Source organism: Rhinatrema bivittatum, chromosome 7 (genome assembly GCF_901001135.1).
Source record: "Rhinatrema bivittatum chromosome 7, aRhiBiv1.1, whole genome shotgun sequence".
NCBI classification, from domain to species: Eukaryota; Metazoa; Chordata; class Amphibia; order Gymnophiona; family Rhinatrematidae; genus Rhinatrema; species Rhinatrema bivittatum.
Window position 1 is genome coordinate 72,921,846 of NC_042621.1, and position 18,354 is coordinate 72,940,199.

At 46.2% G+C, this 18,354-nt stretch overlaps 1 protein-coding gene across 5 annotated transcripts in view; it reads left to right on the top strand.

Annotated features, from left to right (window-relative positions):
* CYLD (CYLD lysine 63 deubiquitinase) overlaps positions 1 to 18,354 on the top strand; it is a 102,331-nt gene that overhangs the window by 3,605 nt on the left and 80,372 nt on the right. For 4 of the 5 annotated variants that reach the window (XM_029608529.1, XM_029608525.1, XM_029608526.1 and 1 more), the window contains exons 2-5: positions 9,534 to 10,203; positions 11,089 to 11,391; positions 12,299 to 12,404; positions 14,918 to 15,016. In XM_029608529.1, the coding sequence (XP_029464389.1) occupies positions 9,661 to 10,203; positions 11,089 to 11,391; positions 12,299 to 12,404; positions 14,918 to 15,016 (1,051 nt within the window). In that variant the 5' untranslated portion in view covers positions 9,534 to 9,660. The remainder of the gene's footprint in view (positions 1 to 9,533; positions 10,204 to 11,088; positions 11,392 to 12,298; positions 12,405 to 14,917; positions 15,017 to 18,354) is intronic. The other variant, XM_029608530.1, reaches the window with a different exon arrangement.

Consider the following 18,354-nt stretch of genomic DNA (forward strand, 5'->3'; position numbering starts at 1 on the left):
GAGCGGATCTGGATGACAGCCCTGACAATGTAATGCCACAGGCAATGGAGGGGGATGACCCTAAGGTAGTCCGTCTATTCAGGAGGGCTGAATTGGAGCCACTCGTCCCGGCAATTTTGGAAGAGTTGGGTGTTGAGACTCCGCGGGAAGATTCCCGGATTGGGAATATTGATCCTGTTAAGGTGGGCCTTAGGGGGCCAACCAGATCCTTCCCTTTTCATCTCTGTCACTGTCCTGCTCTTTCGTGAATGGGACACCCTGGATTTGGGTTTGAAAGTCAGCAAAGCAATGGATAAGCTGTATCCATTACCAGAAGAAGTCCTGGACCTTCTTCGTGTCCCCAAGGTGGATTCGGCGGTGTCGGCCATAACAAAAAAGACCACCATCCCAGTGACTGGAGCGACGGTGCTTCAAGATCTCCAAGTCCGTAAGCTAGAGGTTCAGTTCAAGAAGATATTTGAGGTCTCTGCACTGGGAGTCCGGGCTGCCATGTGCAGCAGCTTTTCTTTGTGAGCAAGCCTTCGATGGGTCCAATGATTAGAGTGTATCGTCTCTCGCGGAAGAGGAGGCCACTCAAGCGGGATGTTTGGAAGCCGCTGTGGCCTACAGTGCGGATGCCCTTTATGACCTCCTCCATACATCTGCCCAGTTCTATGGTGTCAGCTCTCTCGGCCCGCAGATTGCTCTGGCTGAGAAACTGGTCTCCTCCAAAGCTCAGTTGGGATCTCTACCATTTAAAGGCAAGCTGCTCTTTGGAAAGGACTTGGAGGATCTGATCTACTCCTTGGGGGAGAATGAGATCCATTGGCTTCCAGAGGATAGATCTAAGACGAGAGTTGCTTTTACTCCTTAGTCCCGCTTCCGGGGGAATCGGAGATTTCATTCTTGTAGATCGTCAGGCTCCTCGTCTAGACAGTCTTCCAGCCGGCAACAGTCCTGGTTGCAGTCCTTTCGAGGCCGTCGCTTCAGCAGACCTGGGGCAAGCCAGTCTGCAGGAGTGCCTAAGTCCTCACAATTTGATGAAGCCAGTCCCTTCCTTGGTTCCAATTGTGGGAGGCAGACTTTCACAATTCTTCGAGGAATGGACCAAACTGAAGTCAGACCGATGGGTCCTCAGCATGATAAAGTACGACTACAGTTTAGATTTTGTTCGGTGCCTGCGAGACCGTTTTCACGTCTCCCCATGTTCGTACACGCAAAAGCGTCGGGCGGTGCAGGATACATTACAACGCCTCATCCAGCTCAGAGCCATCATTCAGTTGCCTCCCGCCGAACAGCAGAAGGGCCATTATTCCATCTACTTCGTGGTGCCAAAGAAAGAGGACTCCTTTTGACCCATTCTTGACTTGAAAAGAGTCAACAGATGCTTTTGAGTACCTCTGGTTCGCATGGAGACCCTGAGGTCAGACATTGCTTCGATGCACAAGGGGGAATTCCTAGCGTCTCTGGATCTCACCGAAGCGTATTTACACATTGGTATCCAGCCGAGAACATTTTCAGTTTCGGGCTCTGCTGTTCAGTCTTGCTATGGCGCCCAGGACCTTTACCAAAGTCATGGTCGTGGTAGCAGCGCAGCTCCGGAAGGAAGGACTCTTGGTTCATCCGTATCTGGATGATTGGCTGATCCGAGCGAAGTCAGAAGCTCTCTGCCATGCGGCGATTCACGGGGTGATTCAGCTGCTGCAATCACTAGGTTGGGTCAACTAGCCAAAAGCTATCTGATTCCCTCCCAGTCCTTGGAATTCATGGGAGCCCTGTTTGACACAAGCCAGAGGAGATTGTTTCTGATGGGGGATCGCTTATCACAGGGACAAGTGCGAGATTTGTTGTCCAAACAGCTTCCCAGAGTTTGGGACTATCTTCGGGTCCTCGGTTCGATGACTTCAACTCTGGAATTGGTTCCATGGGCATTTGCTCATATGAGAGCTCTACAATCAGCATTGCTGTCCCGTTGGAACTTGGCGTCAGAGCAGTTTCATCTTCCTCTTCCTCTTACAGAATATGCTTGTTCCAGTCTCGATTGGTGGCTCCTCTTGGACAACTTGAGCTGCGGACGGTGGTGACCACGGATGCCAGTCTCGGGCTGGGGAGTGCTGTGTCAGGACAAATCTGTGCAAGGTCTGTGGTCGGTGGAGGAATCCCAATGGTCGATCAATTGACTGGAGACCAGGGCGGTTTGCTTAGCATTGCAGGCTTTTCTACCACTCTTGCGGGGCAAGTCAGTCAGGGTTCTGTCTGACAATGCGACAGCAGTGGCCTATATCAATCACCAGGGAGAAACCAAGAGCCAGCTGGTGGCGGTCGAGGCTCAGCAGTTGATGCATTGCATGGAACAGAATCTAGTCAGGATTGCGGGAGTCGACAATGTTCAGACTGATATCCTCAGTTGACACAGACTCGATCCTGGGGAGTGGGAGCTATCCCCAGAAGCCTTTCACCGCATATGGGTCAAGTGGTCTCGGCTGAGCATGGACCTGATGGCGACGTTTCGGAATGCCAAGGCCCCTCGCTTTTTCAGTCGACGCAGAGAACCGGGGGGCAGAAGGCGTGGTCGTCCTGGTTCTTCCTTGGCCGACGATGGTATTGCTGTATGTGTTCCCACCCTGGCCCCTCATCGGCAGGGTGCTATAGCAAATAGAGTCTCATGCAACAGAGGTAATCTTAGTGGCTCCGGCATGGCCAAGACATCAATGGTTTGCGGATCTAGTCAGCCTCGTGGTGGACGGGCCCCTGAGATTTCGGGGGCTCCCGAGACTTCTACATCAAGGTCCCGTTTGTTTGGAAGAGGCAGGTCGCTTTTGTCTAGCGGCATGGCTTTTGAGAGGAAACGTCTCATGAGCAAAGGTTATTCGAGCGCAGTGGTGGCTACCCTTTTGCGATCTCAGAAAACTTCTACCTCCCTAGCCTACGTCAGGGTGTGGGGAGTCTTTGAATCATGATGCGTCAAGCATAAGGTAAAACCTACTCGGGCCCTGGTACCGGATATTTTATCATTCTTACAGGCGGGCTTAGCCAAAATTTATCCTACAGCTCTCTCAGGGTACAGGTAGCAGCTCTTGGTTGTTTCCGTGGTAAAGTCCATGGGGTATCCTTGTCCGCGCATCCAGATGTTGCTCGTTTTCTCCGGGGAGCAAAGCATTTGCGTCCACTGATCAGAGATCCTTGTCCCTCATGGAACTTACACCTGGTGCTTAAAGCGGCACCTTTTGAACCCCTGAAGAGAGCGATGTTCAAAGATCTGACGTTGAAGGCGATTTCCTCGGCGCGCAGTTTCGGAGCTTCAGGCGCTATCATGCAGGGAGCTCTTTTTGAGAATTACGGATACGGGGGGTCTCCTTGCGGACCGTTCCTTCTTTTCTTCCGAAGGCGGTATCCTCTTTTCATTTGAATCAGTCTGTGGAACTTCCGTCCTTTCCTAGTTTAGACCGGGCTGATCCCCAGTCTTGGGACCTGAGAAAGCTTGATGTACGCCGGGTTCTGTTGCGCTATTTTGGAGGTTACCAACAGTTTCCGTATGTTGGATCATCTTTTTGTATTGTGGAGTGGCCCTAAAAGAGGACATAAGGCGGCTAGGGCTACAATTGCCCTCTGGTTGAAAGAGGCTATTGGATCAGCGTACCTTCTTTGTAGTCGGCCACCCCCGTCGGTCTCCGAGCGCATTCTACCCGTCGCAGGCGGCCTCATGGGCGGAGTGCCAAACAAGTGTCGCTGCAGGAGATTTGTAGAGCGGCTACTTGGAAGTCACTTCACACCTTTGCTAGGCATTACCGGTTGGATGTGCAAGCCCCAGGTTCTGGGGGACTTGGTGAAGGGGTGATCCGAGCGGGGCTCTCCGGGTCCCACCCCGTGTAGAACAGCTCTGGTACATCCCAGGAGTCTGGACTGATCTGGGTATGTACAGGGAAAGGAAAATTGGTTCTTACCTGCTAATTTTCGTTCCTGTAGTACCATGGATCAGTCCAGAGTCCTGCCCAGTTCAGCCTAGTGATATCGGAGAGTCTGCTCGTCCAGTTATTGAATTTCATCGCTCTGCAGATAAGTATTTTTAAGAGTTTTAAATTTTTCATTGAAGTCGTACTACGTTATCATGGGCTCTACTGCCATTTGGGCCAGGTTCCTGTGGGAGCACATCCCAGTGGTTATAACTTGTAGTTAGTTAAGTTGGGTTTTGATTCATTCTGCTTTGATACAATGTAATACTGGCAGACTGTAAGTGGCATCTCGGGGTGTAGGACAGAGTCCACTAAAACTTCTCTGTCTCCATCTGCTGGAGGGGAGGCAAAGCCCAGGAGCCTGGCCTGATCCGTGGTACTACAGGAACGAAAATTAGCAGGTAAGAACCAATTTTCCTCTTTTCTTCACAGTGCATGAGGGTTGCACCACAGTATTACCACGGTTTCATACCTGACAGGTGACCCAGTTTGTGAATGGAGACTTTTGACCATGCTTGGCTTTTGCATTTATATTCAAATGCATGCTGCTGCTGCTTTATGTTTCCATTCAAAACCAACACTATAGGAACCAAAGTGAATCAGGAGAAAGTATCCTAAAACCAGGGTGTGTCCTAAAACCTGCATCCAGAAACTGGAAATGTTGGCAGCTCTGGTATTTATAACGGTGGAATAAAAACCGTATCTGATGTACTGTTTCTTACTGTTTTACGTCCCAGCAGATTTCTGCATATCAGGGTGGCTCCTGGAAATGCCCTAATGTCAGGCTGTAGGAGGGGTCAACATGAAACAGAGTGAAGGCAAATTGAGAAGTTCCCCTGCCCCAGAGTGCTTCCAGTTTAAGGAGAAAAAGAAGTAAATGAAGAACCGCTGTGGGCAGCGCTTCAGCTCCTAAAATGAGATCAATCGAAGCCGTTGAGCAGTCCTCAGTGCCAAAGGAAATACCAGAACTTTAAAAAAAGAAATATTGAGATTATTGGCTCATGATGGCTCTTTCTCTGCACTGCAAAAGTAGAAATTTGCAATGAAGATGACGGGATTTAATAAGATCCATCCCTTAGCAGCCACTGATGTTCCATGAAGAGGAAACAGGAGAAGAAGAGGAAACAGGAGAGAAGAGGAAACAGGAGAGAAGAACCTCGCCGGTCGTGTTCGAGGATCCCACTGAATTAAATTGGCACCCCCCTCCCCCCCTGGTTTTCTGGGGCGGTTTTAATTAAAACCGATGCTGGCCATTTTTCCTCCGGCTCAGGGAATCTGATCGTCTTTGCTTGCTGCAAGTGGACGAGGCTCCGTGGCTTTAAACGATGCAGCGTCCAGCGCTCTCTGAAAAGCACAATTTTTGGAAGCGATGCTTGGCATCCAGAGAGGGGGGGGACTGAGTCCCAAGGGGAAAAGGGTGGAGGCAGAATGCTTGTAGTACTTGGGGAGGGAGGATGCCGCTCGGGTCTGCGGACGTGCACGCCATTTGGAGGAGGACGCTGCTTCGAGAGAATTTACAAACACCAAACCATTAGCTTGCACTTGTAAAAGTCTTCTGTGATTTAGAGGATATTTGTGTCCATTTTTTTTAAGAAACAGGAAACCCGACCTCTTCACATAATGCCAACAGGCCTGCATCTCCCTTTAGCTTTAAAGAGCTGATAAAATCCAGCCTTAAAGCTGCAGTTGATCAGTTGATAAAACTGGAAAAAAAAATCCCGTGAAAAACATTTGAGGATCCGTTTCCAAGTATAACAACCAATGCATTTCTTGGATTTTTTTTTTTTTTTTTAATAAAATGAATCCATATCTCTCTCCTCCTCCTGTATTACAGAACGTGATTTCTTATTGGCTAAATAGTAAGGCTGAGGCGAGAGTTCAGGGGTGATTACAGCAATGCGGAAAAAGGCGGAGTAAGGAGTATGGCAGTCCCCTCCCCTCCCAGACCTAGGTAGGAAGAAAATGTTCCAAAACTTAAAAAATGGAAGGAGAATGCAAGCTGGCGGAGGGACCTACCTCGCACTTCTCCTGGGGCTGTAGCCGGAAGATATTCTGGCTTCATTTTTGGATATGGCTCCAGAAGATGCTGCTACCAGGGAGGGTCATTTTCAAAGGTATTTTGGCGAGAAAAAAGTTTTTGGGTTTTTTTTTTCGTTTTTTGTTTTTTTTACCCGCAGAAATGGCCTCTTGCAAAATTGCATGCTTCTGCGTACCTGTCCTGTTTGTATGCCGGGGGTGGAGCTGGGGTGCAGTTTGCGCTTGTGCGCATACGTTTTTGGATTTTCAAAAGCGGGCGCGTAAAAATGTACCTGAAAATTGCAAAATGGCAAAGTGTAACTAGTGAGCGGGTAAATTTGGAAGCGGACTTGTGCGCACGTAGGTCCACGTTGAAGGTGGCTACAATTTACCCGTGTTTTTGCTGACTTTGCTGTGCAGTCTGCTTCGAAAACGATCCCCTTAAGAGAGAGTTTTCATGTTATGTCCAATGGGCCGTGCAAGCCTCGTGCCCTTTTTCTTGCTGGTCTCCGCTCCCTCTTGACCTTACTGTACGTAGTATCTGTGGATTTGCTAATGATATAACAATGCAGTTGCCCCTCTGGCACGGTAAAATGTAAGGATTTAGCCAGTGTCGCCTGGCAGAAGCAATTTGATCCAGGCAGTAGAAGCTTGGGAGTAAACTTCTAGTGTGACCAGTTGTAGTCTGAAAAAATCTATACCTTTTAAATGTGGATCATCTCTGTATAGGAAAAACCATTTATAATTGTAAATCTGGCATGAATTATGCTTCTGTAAATGAAAAAAGAAAAATAATCTGTGTGATTTTTAGGTTTCCTGCAAAAATCAGTAGTTTAACATAAACTTTTTCAGGCCCCTTGTTATCCTCCACCACATTCCTCTTGATAAGATCTAAAATCAGCTGATATGGGAAATAAAAATTAACCAGAACAGTATTTTTGTGAACTGTTAAAGTGACTGTAGTCAGGCAATTCCCATCTTAGTCCCCTGCCGTTCAAATTTAGGAAGCTTTCTCTTGTTGGTTTGAGCAGGTGTGAGTAGGGTGATGATGTAACGAAATACGATGGCAGAAAAAGACCGTATGGCTCTTCTAGTCTGCCCATCTGCCCAATTAATTTAGCATAATAATTCCCATCACTCCCTCAGAGATCCCCTGTATTTATCCCATGCTTTTAGTGTTTTTGTCTCCACCGCCTCCACTGGGAGGCCGTTCCACACATCTTCCACCCTCTCTGTAAATAAATATTTCCTAAGACTACTCCTGAGTCTGCCTGCTATCACCCTCATCCCAAGACCCCTTGTTAATCTAGAGCCTCCTTTCCTTTGAAAGAAGCTCACTTCCTGTGCATGGAAACATTTGAGATATTTAAAGGCCTCTATCATATCTCCCCTATCTCGCCTTTCCTCTAGGGTGTACATATTTAGATCTTTGTCTCTCCCCAGATGTTTTTGAACAAAGACCTCTGACCACTCTCTGGACAGACTCCTTCCTGTTTTATATTCTTTTGAAGGTGCGGTCTCCAGAATTGTAGAAGGGATTTCAAATGAGGTCTCACCTCAGAACTATACAGGAGCAGTATCGCCTCCCTTTTTCTGAAGACCGTTCCTCTATGTAGCCAGGCCTCTTTCTGGCTTTTGCTATTGCTTTATCCAACTGTTTGCCCACCTTTTAAGATCAGATACAATCACCCCTGGATCCTGCTGTTCATTCGTGTTTGAAGAATTTCACTTCCAATACTGTATCTCTCCCTTGGGTTTTTGCATCCTAAATGCATTACTCTGCATTTTGTTTAGTATTAAATCTCAGCTGCGAGACCTTCGACCATTCCTCGAGCTTCGCTAGATCCCTCCTCATGTTTTCACACCTTCCTAGCTGTCCACCCTGTTGCAGATTTTGGTATCGTCTGCAAAAGACGAACCTTTCCCAACAATCCTTGTGCTATATCACTTGTTGAAGATGTTGAAAAGATCTGGGTCCAGTCACTGAGGTGCATACCACTAGTTAATGCCCCCCCTCAGAGCAAACTCCCATTTACCACTACCCTTTGTCACCGACCACGGAGCAAGTTTCTAATCTAGTCACTCTAGGTCCCATATCTAGCTCATTCATTTTATAAGTCCCCGATGCAGGTCCATGCCAAAGGCTTTGCTGAAATCCAAGTACACTACGTCTAGTGCTCTTCCTTGATCCAACTCTCTGGTCACGCAATCAGAGAAATTGAACAGATGCATCTGACAAGATTTACCTCTGGGAAAAACCCATGCTGCTTCGGATCTTGCAATTCACTGGATTCCCAAAATTGCACTATCCTCTGATGTAGCTGAGATTCCAATAATTTGCTTACCACAGTGGTCAGCCTAACCGGTCTCAAGTTCACAGCCTCCCCCGTTCTTCCACGTTTTTGTGAATTGCTAGCACATCCGCCCGTCTCCAGTCCTCCAGAACCGCTCCCGGCTCGAAAGAAGCATTGGAAAGGCCAGCCAGTACCTTACTGCCATTCTCCTTCCACCTCTGTGACGAGTAATTACAAGTGGGTCTCACCTTGCTGTGCGACCGTCCTAGACATTGGGGGGGCTGTGCCTCGGCTTTGCTCGCCAGCTCGGCTGGTGGAGGAACGTGGGCGTGGCTGTATGACTGTGAGGGCACTCGTCTCCGCCCCCTGTGTGAATGTGTGGGGGTGCACGCTCTACTCCCCCCCCCCAGTATGTGTATGGGAGGTGGGATAGTCGTGTAGGAGTGAGTGTCTGTGTGTGTAAATGGGTTAGGGGCATTCTTTCCTCATCTACGTCGGGAGGGAGGGGTGGGATGAGATGGGCGTGCACGTTCCTCCTCTTCCTGCCCCTGTGTATGTATTTTTGGGGGGCAGGAGGAGAGGGGTATATTCGTATAATATATGTATACAATACATATATTGTATGTATGTATGGCCCATGCCTTGTTAATGTGTGTTCATGTTTCTGACGGCCCCAAAACCAGGCACGCTACCCCCCTAAGAGACAGCGGGGCAGAATGAATTAAAGCTTTTTGATGTGTGCTCTCTCTCTCTTAAAAGTGTAACCTTGATGAGAAAAGGGGACTTTTGGGTCAGGGTCATGTCTGCATCTACTCTGTAACCTCCACGTTTGCTGTTCAAAAGCTCCTTTCATAATGAAACTGGAGCTGGGCTGCCTTGGTAACACCTTTTTATGTCGATATCTGTAGATCATCTGACGATGGCACGAAAAAAATGACCCATTTTCAGGTGAACTCTCTTTTTTATGCAAATGTCCCATAATAGCGTAGCAATTTTCAAAAGCCATTTACCCGTGTTAACCCTATTAACAATTAAGTGCAAATATTGTAGCGATTTTCAAAAGGCCGCTTATGTGTGTAGAATGTAAATCCAATGTTAAGCATGTAAATGCTTTGGAAAATTGGGCCCTTTACTTATGTTAAGCTGTATTTATTGTGCTATAGCACTTACAGCTTGCCTCCTGTTTTTAGAGCTTACGGTAAACTTTCTTCATTGATTGGGACCACAAACAGATAACTGGGAATGTTGCAAGTAGTTCATGATGTGTTATAGTCTTGTTTATGTGTTTCAGGTTCTCTGCTCTGAATCAGTCTCTCTGCAGGATGGGCGCAGGATCTGCAGAATCAGACCCTGGGACCTCTGGCAGCGCTGCGCCTGCTCGCTGCCGCTCCACGCCGCCATCGTTCCGAGCTCGTTGAATGGTTCTTCAAGTCTCCGAGGCTGCCAGCACCATGAGTTCTGGCTTATGGGCTCAGGAGAAGACTGGGCCGGCCTACTGGGAGGAGCGCGTCTTCTACCTGCTCGTCCAGGAGTGCAACGTGATAGACAAGCAAACACAGAAGCTGCTGAAGGTCCCGAAAGGGAGCATTGGGCAGCTCTATCAGGACCGCTCTCCTCTGCCGCACGCCAGGAGCGTCCCCTCGTCTAAAGGCAAGAAAATCCAGCTTGGGCTGAAGCTTTTGGACCAGCCCCACGCTTTCCTGCTGGTGGAGGAGAAGGACGTGACTGACGTGGGCGAGAAGCTGGCCGAGCTGTTGCTGGCCATTACTAATTGTGAAGAGAGATACTGTTTGTTTAAAAACAAGGGGCGGTTAAGTAAAGGTCTTCAGATAGAGGTCGGTTCCCCCGTCAGGGTGCTGCTGAGGTCCGGGGATGAGCAGTTTCCTGGCGTCGTGCGTTACAAAGGCCCTTTGCTGCAGGAAAGATCCCTGTCCGGGATGTGGTTTGGTGTGGAGTTGCTGGTAAGAACTGAGGAGTTATTTTGAAATGTTGTTGCTGCTTTTTTTTTTTTTCTCCTTTCGCCCTCAGCGAGAGGGCGAAAAAACAGCGAGAAAAAAGCAAGTTTAAAGCAGACTTGAAAACGTGGTTATTCAATGCAGCATATACTGAAAATTAAGCGCAGGCTGCTTTCTATTAATCCACAGGCAATGTTGCAATGGTACATAGTTTTATTGTTTTTTATTGTTCTTATTGGTCTTATCTGTTTAATATTTATAGTTTTTATTTACATTTCTATATTTTAACAGCTATGATTTTTGTAATTTCTTTCTTTTAAATTTAGCTGTTTTTATCTTTTATGACTGAATGTAATTTCTTCACTGTATATTTATTTGTATTGTAAACCGCTGTGAAGGCTCGCTGAGACAACGGTATATAAATAATAATAAACCTTAAACCTTGTAATGTGCTAGGTTTACTAAAGGCCAGTGCAGTCCGCGCCTGCGAGATCCCTGTACGTGTGCGTGCCTGCAGACGTTTGAAACACCTGAGCGTTGGCGCCGTTACAAAAGCTTCGTTTCATATACTGCTGTGCATGTTTGCACCTTTTCTGTGCATGCTTTTAAAATCAGCTGGTACTTGCTTTTTAACATTTTTCCCCAATGCTTCTGAGACTGAAACCCTTTAATCTAGCGGGGGCTGCTCCCGTAGAAACAGCAAAGGTTTTCTTTTTTTTTCCCCCCCCCCCATCCTCCTCCTTCCCCCATCCCTGGAGTCCCGTCACATTGAGGGGTTTATTCTCTGCCGCTCTAACACAAATAATTTTGTTTGCTTTTTCTGACGAGCCCCCTCCTTTTTTTTTGATTTTTGCTCGTTCACTGATTCTTGTGTCCCCTGTTTGAAACCAGGAAGAAGGTCGTGGCCAGGGCTTCACGGATGGATCCTACCAAGGGAAGCAGCTCTTCAGGTGCGACGAGGAGTGCGGGGTGTTCGTCGGCTTGGACAAACTCGAGCTGTGCGAGGAGGAAGACGAGGAGCTGGAGAGCGATTACGCCTCTCCCGTGGACGCCACGCAGGTGGAAATACCGCCTCTGGACATCAACTCCAGGGTGTCTCTGAAAATTGGGGAAGGCGTGGAGTTTGGGACCGTGATATTCTGCGACGTCTTGCCGGGGAAGGAGAGCCTCGGCTACTTTGTTGGCGTGGATATGGTAAGCAGCCGTGTTTTGTGAGCACTGCCGTTTTTAGTTAATCGTAAGGCCCAACGAGCCGCTTTTGGAGCTGGGTCTGAACCTCTGCCCTAGGAAGGCAAAATCTTTCGCTTTCGTTTTAGAGGATCCGAACTATTTCTGACTGCCTGGTCAGAGCTCGTTCTCTGTCCAGGCCTTCTCCAATGAGTATGTTGTGCCGGTCCAGCCAGAAAAGTTATGAGAATCCCGAGTTGGTTACCGAAACGGGGGAAAGAATGGGAGTCCCATACGTTAACATGAGTAACACCTTTCGATCTGTTGGCTGTAGTGCCGAAGGAGACCTTGGCCATTTTCTGAAAGAGCAGATCTATATTTTGAAGCGGAGATAGGGTATTGAGTAACAACAGAGCTACTAGATTTTTTTTTTACTTTTTAAAGTAGACTTTTTTTTCCCCCCTATTTCATATCTACCCCCCAGGTGTCATGACCGAGTGACAAAGAAACCCTCACTGGCCTGAGTGATGAAGCAAAGTCTCCTCCAACGCTAAACCACAGTGCTGCGCTCTGGCCAGTAGAGGAGGGGGGCCCGGAGCTTGAGCAATATCGCCTCTTACAGGAGACGCAATGTCGAGTCTCCCGCACCGCAGTGGAGCCAACCCGGCATTCTCTTAACGTTGCATGTCATTTTTCTGGCTGGGTCTCGTCACCTTTTTTTTTCTGCAAGTGTGTGTATGTATGTATGTATATATATATATATATATATATATATATATATATATATATATATATATTCTCTGTAGCCTGCACCACTGGCAGGTTGGTTGTAGCAGCCATGTTGGCATTTTTTTAAAATGGTTGTCATTGAGGAAGTTCATAAGAGGGAACTTGCTGCGTATGAGTTTTGTAAGTGTGCTGTATAAACCCGCAGGATAACCCTATCGGGAACTGGGATGGAAGATACAATGGAATACAGCTTTGTAGTTTTGCCAGCGTGGAAAGTACCCTTCTCCTGCATATCAATGACATCATCCCAGGTATGGCTGCCTTCAGGATTACGTTGGCCGCGTTTGGGACCTCTGAGCTCATGGTTCCCAGTTCTCTCCTGCAGTGACGTTTTGGATGGTTTCAGAACGTAAGCTTTTCTGTCAGGGGTGGAGATGGTGCCATGGGCTCGGGTTCTAGAAATCTCTGTGCTGCCTTTCTTGGTAATTGTGTGGAAAGTCTCTGAAGCGAGGCCTTTCTTCCCTTAGATTCTAGCTGGTGGTAGGATGAAATGTCTCCTTTGGCTGAGGATATACAAATAGGTATTAACGCAATTGTTTAGCAACAGGTTTATTCCCCCCGCCCCCCCCCTAAATAAACAGTTATGCTCATGAAATTAGATTTGTGCGATTGGAAACCTCAGTCCTCAGTGTATCCACAAAACAAATCCTAGTTGGACAGGAGCTTCCCCCGCAATGACTCACCTTCGTGCCTCATTGTTTTTCTGAAGAAAACTTCTCTCTGGGCGAGGGAGTAACTCATTTCCCCTGCTCTTTCAGTCCTTAGTCTCCCCGCTGGGACTGAAAATGGAGGTGCCAATTACTGCCTACTTCAAATCAAAATGCATTTTTGAAAATAAAGCAAGGGACCTATGGGGTTTTTTTTTTTGTTTTTTTGAATGCAAGCAGAAACCCACGGTTTAGATTCAAGTAGGCCTAGTTCACCTGTGTCTAATTGCTTTTTTTTTTTAATGAAAAAAAAACCCAAAACAAATGTAAGGAGTGGATGAAACCCATCTTTTCAGCCTCCTAATGATGGAGCCTTTGCATTTGCTCTCTTTACATACAGCAGTCCTAATTCTTTACAAATTACTTACTTGCTGTCTTTCTAAACATCTTATTGGGGGGCCTCGTGAGCTGGCTGCTGTACCATGGAGAGACAGGGGGGGGGGGGGGTCTGTTGCTCAGCAGCGCCATCTGCTGCCTAACCTAAGGGCGCGCATATGCCCCTCCTCTGGCTGGGCTGCATGGGGGGAGAGAGAGAGAGAGTGGAAACTCCACGTGTCTGTGATTTGAAAGGCGCATAGTGCTTCACCCTCTTCCCTGCACCCGCCCCCAGGGAGGCTGAAGTCTAGGATGCTTTTATATTTTAAACCCTCGACCGTCCCTGTCCCTGCTCCATCATGGTTACATTTTCTGAAGGCTCTTATTGGGTCTTCATCTTAGACGGTGAGCGGGGACTGTGTCCTGTGCGTCTGTACAGTGCCCTATATCTCTAGTAGTACCGTAGAAACAAGTGGTAGTCTGGCGCCTGAAGCGGGAGAGATTAAAAAAAAAAATCTGTCTTGGGAATACATGGTGATTGCTCTTTAAACTTTGCACGAGGTGCTGTTGTTGAGCAACGCTGAATCTGAGCTGATCTCGGATAGAAAGCTGTGCTGGAGCGATAGCAGCTAGGAAGAAAAACCTGGGCAAGAATTGTGGGTTTTTTGTTTTTTTTTTTTGTTGTTTTCACAGAATTGTCTAAACAGCAATCAGAATTGTATATCCCCTTTCATTTTCTTTTGGAGAAGCTGCTGCTTTAATTCATAACCTGTGCGGTTTCTCAACATGGGACCTCTTGGTTTGTTAGTAGCCATCTTTGAGTCCTGACTTGGGGGGGTTTATCTTTTATCATGTTGCTTAAATTACCCGTATGTAAATCTCAAATCCGGGCCGTGGCAGAACTGCGATCCTTCCCACCCGCTGTCCTTGCGTGATGTCACACAGGCTGGTGGCAGGCATGCGACGCTGACATCACAAACAGTAGAGTGGGGATTCCATGGACGGATGATGCAGGCGTCCTGGCTTGGCTGCCGAGGAAGAGGGCTGTGCTTTGACCACTCGGCGCGCAGAGGTGTTGAGAGCGGGACGGGGATAGTTTGCTCGCCTGGGCTGCTGTCTCCTCAGAAAAGGTAGCTTGAAAGGAGCTCGTCTTCCCGTATGGTTTTTACAGGTTTCTCTCTATGGTTTCATAAAGCTAGAAGGCCTCGGCCTCGTGTGAGCTGTTCACAAAACACAACATAGACTTCTTAAAATTTGGTCTTGTAAAAACAGGTTTTTTGTTTGGTTTTTTTTTAATCTGGACCTGAATTGAAGAATTACAAACCCCCCCCCCCCAAAAAAAACGTCTGATGAATACTGCTATAAAACGTGCTTTTTGGTATAATTTGGAACAGTTTTTAGCTGCAGGTTCTCTGTTGCTTAACTTTTTTTTTTGTTTTTTGTTTTGATGTATTCTCGCTGTGTTCGACAGGAAGACATTTGTTTGTTTTTTTGTCTCTTCTTTCTCTCCATTTTGACCTGTCTCCATTATATTGTACTTTTCACCCTTTGCACCCTTAATCGGATTAGTGGAGGGTTTCTAAGATGATCGCTGAGGGATTTGCGTGCCTGTTGCCAATATTCTTTCTCTCTCTCTCTCTCTCGTACAGCTAAGGGTGACTGGGAGGGAAGGGGACCGGAATGAGTTTCAATGATAATTCCTTACAAAACATGTTGCACCTTATGCTTATGCGATATTCCAGAGGCGGTGTCACAAGAGAGGAGACCCCTGAAACTTGCCTTGGCCTCAAGAGCTGGCAGTGAGAAAGCTTTATCCAATCATAGTAAACCAAAGGCCACAGGTACATGTTCTTGCTGTAATAGTTAAAACACTGTTGACAGATATGCAATGGCATTATGTTTTGTTTTGTTTTCTCTAATAACATCATATATGCAAGCAGTAAACGTTGTAAGATGCGGAAAAATTGAAGTGTGTGAAGATAAAAATAAATAAATTGCAGCCATTTCTGGTCCTTATTTGCTAGATCTGTGTGTACTGGAAGGCAATTTATTTGTAGACTCTGCATAGCAAAACAAAACAGCTAGACAGATGGCATGCCTTTTTGTTTTTTTAAGGGTAAAGGAAGTTAAGTCTTTTTGGGAAGCATGTGCAGCTCTTGCATAGACTCAAACTCTTTGTAGAAGGTTAATAAACGCAGCCCACACATTGTGACATTAGTTTTGCTTTTGAACGACACGAAGCGCATTTAGTTCTGCTTTTCCTCATGCGGCATTTACTGTTTGCTGTAAAGAACAGAGTGTGTGTGTGTCTCACAGGAGGCAAATCCTTCATTTTTATTTATTTATTTATTTATTTATTTATTTTTATGCCCTCTTACGTGATTTTCCTACACCCAGATATATCCTGTTTAGCCACCCCCCGAGTCGACCACTAATCGCAGCTCTAGTTAACCCAAAGCCCCATTTCTTCGTCTTTTTTTTTTTCCATCAGCAGTTGTAAATGGCGGTACCTGCTGTACCAGACTCTGTCCTCACGGTGATGCGTCTTGCTTTGAATTTTAACGGTCATTTTTTTTTTTTTAAGCTGACCGTTGTGTGGCTGTTCTGTGACTTCCATCTTTCAACTACCGAGCCAGCTTAACCCTAAACGAGATCTTTATCTTCAGTTACTGTTCGTTTATGATGGAATAGGAACTGCAGGGCAGGTTCTTGGAGGGTCATTTTATAACCGCCTGCTTACCGTATGCCTTGCCAAAACATGTGATGCCAATTTTCTGTTAGAGCTTATGCACATCAGTTTGCTTCAAAAATTATTTGAAAAAAAAAAATTCCCAGAAACCCACCCACACAAAGTTAGACCTGCTTTTTGAGGTATGTAATTTCTGTAAGTTAATTTACATTTATGGTTTTTAAAAGCAGATGTGTGGGTTAGACACATACAGTAAACTGTTTTCTGTAGATAAAAGGGCTGAATTAGCCATAACGTGGGGAGTATCAAGCTGAGGGTTGCAGCAGAGCGTTTACTGAATAAGCAACCCAGACTTCACCATGGAGAGCAGACTACTGGATGACTTGGTTATGCAAAACTGCTTGTCCGCATTTGAGAGATTGTCCAGACAGTAATAGAATATAAAAGTCTGTACTGATGTCCACGTTGCAGCTTTTGCAGATGTCTTCGAGAGACGCAGCTCGTAGACGAGACACTGATGCAGCCATGGCGCTAATTAGATGAGCCTTGATAGTGTCTGTAATTTATTTATTTATCTGTTTATTTAATAACATTTATAAAACTGCTTTCCTGATTTAAAATTGAATTGCTCAAAGTGATGTACAACAAAATTAAAATACAGATTTAAAACAAAATTAAAAAGAGACATCACCTTCTCCGTACATCAAATAGCAGTTCTCTTTACAAATGAATCCTGCCTCTGGATCCCTTTCTTCCTATCCTTGATCATAAGCCATGTCTTCTTCAGTTTCTTTCAAAATGTCATTACATCTGTCGTCTCCCCCCCCGCCCCCCCACACTCATTAACGGTAATTCGTTAATGTGAATGGCTGCTAGTTTATAACCGTGCACGATGCTATCTGCCGGTCATTTGGACAACGTACATTTCACCACGGCGTCATAAGAGGCGAATAGTTGAGAAGTCCGGTGATGAGGCTCAGCTCTTCTCTTGCCTTGCAGTAAGCTAAGGCCTGTTTACGGTCCAAGTTATGAAGGACTTTCTCGCCTTCATGTGCATGAGGTTTCAGGAAGAACCTAGGTAGCACGACAGGTTGACCTAATATGGAAGGCTGATAAAATCTTCAGCAGACATTGGGTGGGTGCGAAGGACCCACCTTATTGTGAAAAATTGCATGTAAGGCAGATAATGAACTAAAAGCCTGAAGTTTGCTCACTCTTCTGGCGGAGGTTACTGCTATCAGGAATATCACTTGCCACTTTAGAAATTTGAATGAGGCTGTCTCCATCAGTTGTGCCAGGATCACATTTAGATCCCACAGAGCGGGATATTTTATACTGGTAGTTTAATATGCCACAAACCTTTCATAAATTTTGCCAACAGATGAATGGAGATGGGCTTACCCACGGTTTGAACATGGTAAGCTGCTATAGCATGGAGATGTACTCTTACTGATAAGCTGGCAAGGTGGGATTCAGACAGTGAGAGCAGACAATTTAGCAACTCTTTTTTTTGGTTCGCATGTGAATGAATCAAATTGTTGTGTTGACAACTTTTCCATTTGAAACCGTAAGCTCTTCTTGTTGAAGGTTTTCTGGTGGATGCTAATGTCCTCCACTGCTTAAGTAAGGACCCGTGTTTTATTATTAGGCATTCAACATCCACATTGTCAAGTTGAATTAACAAGTATGGATCTGATCCTAGAGGTATCTGAGGATAACTGGAGAGTTGTACTAGATAAGTGAGTCAGACTTGCTTGGGCCACACTGGAGCTAAGAGGATTAGATGGGCCGGTTCCTTTGCACCATTCTGTCTATTAATGAAATTGGTGAAAATACAGACATGAGAGTTGCCTTCCAGTTGAGTAGGAAAGCATTCTGAGCGGATCTGAGTTTGCTGGGAAGCATGGAGCAAAACGTTTCTAGTTTTTTGTTTTGTTTTGACACAAATAGGTCTATTGCTGGAAATCCCCAGAAATTGAGCAGTGTTGGCTGTGGATTGCTGAAGGGACCATTCGTGTGGACAAAAAGCTTCTTCTGAGGCATTCTGCCAATGTGTTGGAGATTCCAGGAAGGTAGGTTGCTTGCAGTACAGCTTGAGGTCTGCATGCCCACTACCATATTTTTATAGCTTCTTGGCACAGAATCTAAGTTTTTGGTGCCTCCTTGTTTTGTTCACATAAAACATGGTGACTTGATTGTCTTTCTGGATGAGAATCTCCTTTCCTTGAAGGAGGTGAGTGAAAGTTGTTAAAGCATACCTTGTCGCTGTAAACACAAGGAAATTACTTAGTCAATTTTGGAGAGAGAATTTCAATGTCCATTGAGTTTTTGAAAGGGACCTCTGTAGGTCCCCCAGCTCTTCGTGGAGGCGTATGTTACTAAGGTTACTTGGTGAGGAGCTTGATGCGCAAGTGCTCTTGCCTGTGAAATGAAGGGAGACCAGCCACCAACTCAATTTCCTCTTCGTTTCTAATGAAATCTCTGCCTTGT